Here is a 6,643-nt window from a genome sequence, read left to right as displayed (position 1 = left end):
CCCAGGTCCTTAGGGGGCTCCGCCGCTGTCGCCATAATTGCAACCGTTTCCACCCTCCGCCGGAGCAGGATCCGCCGTCGGGACGCGGTGGCCGAACTCCCGCGCGCCCCCTTCTCCTGGACGACCCCTCGAGCCTCCCCGCCCTCCGCACCCGCGTGCTCGTGACCAGCTGTAGACGCGCGGGGCGCGCACTCTTGGCCGCGGTCGCCAGGGCAACGCGGGGACGAGGCGGGCGGGGCCGGGCGCGCGGGCCTCGGAGGGCGGCGGCGGCGGCGGCGGCGGCGGCGCGGAGGATGCGGGACTGAGGCGGTCTCGGTCGCCGAGGAGCGCCGGGCAGGTGACGGGGCGGTTGCCTCCGGCACGGGGGTGGGCGGCGCGCCCAGGGAAGGACACGGGATGGGCAGGCCCCGGGGCGAGTTCAGGAGGAAACCACCGAGGTCACCGAGCAGGACCCGGAGAACCTTAAGGAAGCTGCACGTGAGGGCATTAGAGACGGGACGGGGCGGAGACAGGGGGCCGGGAGGTGGACGGCTTTGGAGGCCGGACTCACTGAGCAGCCCCTCGCCTCGGTTAGTCAAGCTCGGTCCAGGACCGCAGCCCTGCCATACCCGACACTTCCTGGACCTTAAAAGCCCATTGCTGCCCGGCCTTGTCTCCCAGAAACACAGCGGGAGAAAACAAACGGAATGCCCCTATGGGCAGCTTCCGGTCTCTTCCAAACGGGGCAACTTTTTCTCCGCCATCTACGTTGGAAATGCTCAAGCGGAGCTTTTTTTCACCTACAGAGGGAAATTCATTTCCCCCAGGATGAGTGGACCAGGACACCCAAAGGCATGTCGAATCCCTAGCGAGCTGGCCTTTTCTTAATCCCTACATACCACCGGATATATCCCAGTCTGTCTGTCACGTTTACTTAGAGGGAGATTTGTGAGCCCCCTTTGGGGCAGAAATTTCAGTGGCGCAACAAATTTTTCAGTGCTTGGAACACGCGGAGCCATTCATTAAACTTAAAATGCCCACTTTCTGACTCTTTCAAGCTGTCAGCTAGTCCTTTAATCCCATGCTTTTGTAAGAGCAGATCTCCACAGAAGGCCTTTTGCTCTCTTCATACTTTTCCAAAGTTCATTCGTTTGTAAACATCAGTAATATTATGTTTATTATTTATTAACTCCAAGAAACCCTGGACTTCCTCATTTAAGCAAAGGAGAGGAATAGAGCAATTCTAAATTGATCTATATTGATTATTTTAAGCCTGTTCTTAGAGATCCCAAATATTTTAACTCTTATGAGTAAGCCAGGTGTTTATGCAAACTGCCTTGGTTAAAATGGGTAGCCAGTGCTTGATGGATTTGTTGCTTTTTAAAAACACCCTAAAAAAACCAGCACTTACTTAGCTTATTGATGTTAAAATATACTAGAGGATGTAATATATATTTTAAAAATAAGAGGATACAGCAAATTAGTCTGTAAAATTAGACAACAATATGCCAGTCTCCTATAGGATGAATTTTGTACCAAAAAGGAAAATCACTTCCTATATATTTAAATATGAATATTAACTTTTGTCTGTTATGTTTGTTAAGGCCCTTTCCTCCAAGGAGTTGGTGATGTTCCTTGGAAACCTTAGTAACAAGGTCAACATTAAACCTTATAAGCAATCCTAGGAGTAGGAATAAAGTACTGTTATTTATTTTAAATTAGAATTTGCCAAAAGAACAGAAGCAAGCCATAAAAACAGATTTTACAGTAATCACTAATGGAAAGGTTTCTGTTTTCTGACCTATAGAAGAAAAATGGCATAAAGGCAGTGAGATAGGAAACAGGTCAAAGTAGAAATGTTATGTTGAGATGAAAGGGAACGCAATCCAAAAACATCATTTCCTTCCACTCTTATATGAACTCAAAGCACCCTTCCCATAAACTGTCTCATAGGCCCTGATAACAGCCCTTTGAGACAGTGAGGGCTCACTTGGAATCACTATCTTAAGTAAGTTGGAAGAGACCCGTATGTGTTATTCAGGCCAATCCCAATCTACCACCCACCCTCTATTCCCCAGAGAGCATCTCTTTAAGGGTGGTGCACACCCAGCCTCTGCCTTAAACCATTCAGTAGAACTTGCAAGGCCACCAAATCTCTTACTGAACAGTTTTAATCGGCATTATGTTATGTTTTATACTGAGCTGAAATTGATCTCCATATAAAGGCCACCTAAATTATACTTTCCTATCCAGTGGGAACCTGAATATCAAAGTCTTCCAAGCCATGCAGCTAGCCAAAGTGGATTTAGCCACAAAACAGCTTTCCTCATACAATTCCGAAGGAACCCACACTCTTCGCCTCTCTCCTTCCTTTGGTTTCTAAAAGGTGGACCATGAACCTGTTTTACTCTATGCGTGAATGCTATGGAACATGGCAAAAGTATAACGTGGCCCTGGATATTTGAAGTAAGACCATTGAAGTGCTGTCCATAATTAACCATTTGGCTTTTTCCAGGCTTGTCTATAACAGGCCATTGGAAGCTAGAAATAGGAATCTCCTCCCAAGTAGCTGTTTGATTCCTTCAATAAAACGGCGTTCATTACTCAGGTTCTTATCATGCCTACATCAGGATGGGTGTTTTTCTGTAGGGAGAAAAACATGATAGGTTTTCAAATAGCCCTTCCTCTTGTGCACAAAAGGGTGCATACAAAAGCCTGCAGATAACATAACAAGGTTCTCTTACTCCTCTAAATTTTTGATTAACATTGGCATTATGCGGTTTCAGTAGACACAAAATAATATAAACATGATTTCTTTTAGGTAATGCTTTTGTGGACCACAACTTTAAATATTCAGCCAACTCCTCCAGTCCACACGAGAATCTAATTTTTTCAACATGAGTAACAGTAAAGTAATTCCCAAGTTCTCTATTCACTCTCCTGTCCATCACACCAATTTAAATGTCCAGTCCACAGACCCACCTTTCAAGAAAGATGATTTACATCTGATTTCAAAAGACTCCTTGGAATCTGATTCAGAGAACCTCACTCAAGAGACCAAGTTCCAGTCTCACCTTGATGGGACCCAGGACAAGGACATGGAGACTGACAGCTTAGAGGAGGAAAGTCCGGGACAGGAAAGCTTGAGTGAGACAGAAGAGGAGGCAAGCAGAAAAGCAGCTCAGAGGGCCAATAGGGAAGACCCCCATACCCAGGATAATGATGGGAGGAACAGGTAAGAAATTGACTTGTGCAAGGAAATAGATTTCTAAAATGTATGGTTAAGTGATAATTACTAGGATGTTCCAAGTGAGAGTAAGGTCAAGCTGTCATGTTGAGCACCTTGTAATGTAAGACATATCTCCAAGCAGCTAAGTAAGGCTTGGTGCCATGCTTTTTGCCACATTCCTTTTTTTTTTTAAATATGCTAAAGACAAAAAATAGCTATTATTAAGAGATTTACACTTCCTGTGCTCCTTACTTCCTGTTCGTATTCCAAGCGATTCCATTGCTGTGACATCACCTTTGGGAAATCCCAGAAAACTTGAGACAAAAATTCATGACTCAGAGGCAGGTGGTCATGGTTGGGTACAGGTGCTGCTGTTGAAGGTATAATTTGGAGAAAGTCCCTTAACTCTTCCCTGGCTCATTTTCTCTAAACTGTCAAATGATCCAGCCCTGCCTATCTCACAGGATTACTGTGAAAATCAGGCAAGTGCGTACAAGTCATTGGGGTAGAAGCTTACTTAGCTCATTCCTTCAGAGCAACTTCCTGGTGCTTGTATGATCTTATAAAAGTGAAACCTAAGAATCTATATTTATGGGTGTAAATGCTATGCTATGAGGTACAAGAAAAACACAAGTGAAGATAAAACAATGCAATTTTACTCAGTTTTAATGAAGCCCTACATGTGATAATCATGTATAGAAGTTAAAAGCTACTGAACAGAAAGAGGGTTTAGTGTGGTGATTAAGAACATAGAGTTTCAGTGAAACCTTCTGGACTCAGATACTGATTCTGCCGTTTGCCAGCTGTGTGACCTTGGCCAAGTCCACTTAACCTCTCTGTGCCTTAGTTTTTCATCAGTAAAAGTGGAGATAATAATAATAATGACTTCACAGGGTGATTGTGAGGCTAAAAGAAGTTAATATAAGTAAAGTGCCTGGAACAGTGGCCGGCTTTTTAAAGTTACATGTGTTAATTGTCTTTTTTTTTTAAAACTAGAGGTTAACTATATTAAGGAAGGCTTTATTGGAAGGCCTAGAAGTTGAGCAGGGTTCTGAAGAGAGGGTAAGATTTGGATAAAAGTCCAGAATTAGAGTGACGTGTTTGTGGCTCCTTCAGAGGTGCCCAGCTTCGCTGCAGGGGACTTATTGAGTGTAGAGATGTAGGGTAGGTCCCTGAGTCTAGGGCCATGAAAACCCAGCCATCATTATGGGACGATGAATTTGCAGATTGTCGAGTCCAATCACCCTGTGTCACAAATGAGAACACTGAGTCCCGCATGGAAGTTGTGGGGAGCCAGAATTAGAGCCCAGGCCTCCAGTCCAGTCCTGCGTCTCCATCCTTTCTTCTTTCCCTCTTTCTTTCTTTCACTGGAGTTGTTGAGTTGAATGAAACTCATACACTCCTGAGCAGATGTCAAAGTACAGTAAAAGTGGTAAGTGCTGTAAGCCAGGTGCCATTATAGTGCAGGGTGGCGTGGTGGGTGGGAGAGGGGCGGGAAGGCTTCACAGAGACAGCTGCACTTGATTGGACTTGGTGAGAAGAGACTGCAGGTTCCTGGGGACAGCAGTGGCATGAGGACAGCAGGGTTAAAGAATGCACCCTGCAAGCTGGTGCATTTTGAATTTGAGGGTCAACATGCTATGGCAGAAATGACTGGGTGGTAATATTTATAACTATGATAGTAGCAGTTGTAACAATAGCATTCCTTTTTAAAGTGAAAGTGCTGCTCTTCCTATTTTACAGGTAAGGAAATGAGGCTAAGGGAGCCAGAGTAACTTGTCTATGTTCATAGTGCTGAGTAGGGGTGATTGTGCTTTTGTTATGATGGAGCTTCCTTAAATTATGAAAAAATTCTAACAGAAAAGTAAAGAGCAAAAGACAAAATGATCTTTATTGTCACATTTGTCTCAGATATATTTTTGAAGACTTAAAATATTACAGATATAATTGAAGTTTCCTCAGACCCCTTCTTAAACCCTCAGAGGTAACCAGTACTGACTCTTATGTGGGTGTATAGCCTTCTTACCCAAGCTTTTATTTGTTTCCTTCATAGGTAATCTATAATTAGTGGATATGTATAACGATATGTTATCTTGTGTTATATTGTACCCTGTTTTGTTCAGTTAACATAATTTTGGCATTTTACCAGCATGTTTTTAAATTAAGATCTGCTTTTAGTTTATTTGCTTTTATTTATTGTATAAGTTCCATTATATGAAGACACAGTTCATCAGTCTCACTATTAATGAGCACTTAATTTGTTTCCATTTATTCATTATTTCAAACAAATGCTGTGTGCATGTCCTTGCATATCTCCTAGGGCATTTGCACAAGCGTTTCTTTTAAGGTGTATGTGCCCTGAAGTGGAATGGCTGATTCAAAGGGGAATGAACACCTTCAGCTTCACCCACGGTACCTGAGATGGTCAGTCCTTTCAGTCACTTGGGCTTTTAAACATTGCCGCTTTGATAGGTTATGAAATGCCATCTTTTTATAAATTGAGATTACTTTTCCCTGATTACTGTAAGTTCAAGCATCTTTTTACATGTCAGTGAGCCAAAAGAAATCAATTTAGTCATATCCTTTGGCTGTTCTTTTTTCATTTGCAAAAATATTTTGAGTGTCTTAGGGATCTTTCTTTATCTGCATTTATTGATTTCCTTCATGCTACATAGTATTCCAGTATATGGAGGTACCCTGTTGTGTTACCCAGTCGCCTATGGCTGGATATTTTTGATGGTTCCAGTATTTTACAGTGCTTTAATTGAAAATATACTAATGATTGATGATCACACCCAAATGAAAACAGAGATCATTTATTCAGAGCTTGTTATAGCAAGGGAGTCAGTCCCCATCACTTGATTTGGTAGAGACTCACGGGGCAGACAGGGAGTGGGAAAGTTCTGAGTGGAGAAAGGGGAACGCTGCAGGTTTGCTCTGATGGAAGGCTGTCGGTGTGGGGAAGCTGGAGGCAGGCTAATTAGAAGAGGAGCATCCTATCTGATTGGCTTGGGGAGCAGATTAGCTTTCTCTGGTTGCTCCTTGACTGGAGGTGGGGGCCAAATTTAAAGAAGCTAGAGTTATGTTCTGTCCTGACGGTTTGGGGCTGACTGTTGTAGAAGTTGTAGTTTGCCTTCCTAAACTGCTTGCTGCAGAGGTTATGGGTCAGAGTTTTATTATAATATATGTTCAGTTACTGTCCACTTGTATAGTCAGGCTGTTTGTGCATGTATATGTGTGTGTTTACATGGCTTGCTTGTTTTGTCAAGATTATATATATATATAATAAAATAATTGACAGGGCTTAATGACAGACTAGATATGAGGATTAAAGAAATAAGTGAAGCTGAAGATTAAGTGTTCTAATAACAATAGCTGACATTCAAAGTGCTTATCATGAGCCCATCACTACACTAAATACTTCATGTGCATTAT

General features: G+C 43.0%; 1 protein-coding gene across 9 annotated transcripts in view; it reads left to right on the top strand.

Moving 5' to 3' along the window:
- The first annotated feature begins 259 nt into the window (after positions 1 to 259).
- Positions 260 to 6,643, top strand: part of JHY (junctional cadherin complex regulator) — an 89,694-nt gene continuing 83,310 nt past the window's right edge. For 6 of the 9 annotated variants that reach the window (XR_013156504.1, XM_077112633.1, XM_077112631.1 and 3 more), the window contains exons 1-2: positions 260 to 337; positions 2,801 to 3,214. Coding sequence is in view for 8 of the 9 variants with exons in the window: in XM_077112633.1 (XP_076968748.1) it covers positions 2,877 to 3,214 (338 nt within the window). In the remaining variant the exon portion in view is untranslated. The other 3 variants (XM_077112627.1, XM_077112628.1, XM_077112629.1) reach the window with 3 other exon arrangements.

The sequence above is a fragment of the Tamandua tetradactyla genome, chromosome 8, assembly GCF_023851605.1.
Source record: "Tamandua tetradactyla isolate mTamTet1 chromosome 8, mTamTet1.pri, whole genome shotgun sequence".
Lineage (NCBI taxonomy): Eukaryota > Metazoa > Chordata > Mammalia > Pilosa > Myrmecophagidae > Tamandua > Tamandua tetradactyla.
Note: the sequence above shows the minus strand (reverse complement) of the source record. Positions and strands in the feature narration are given on the sequence as shown.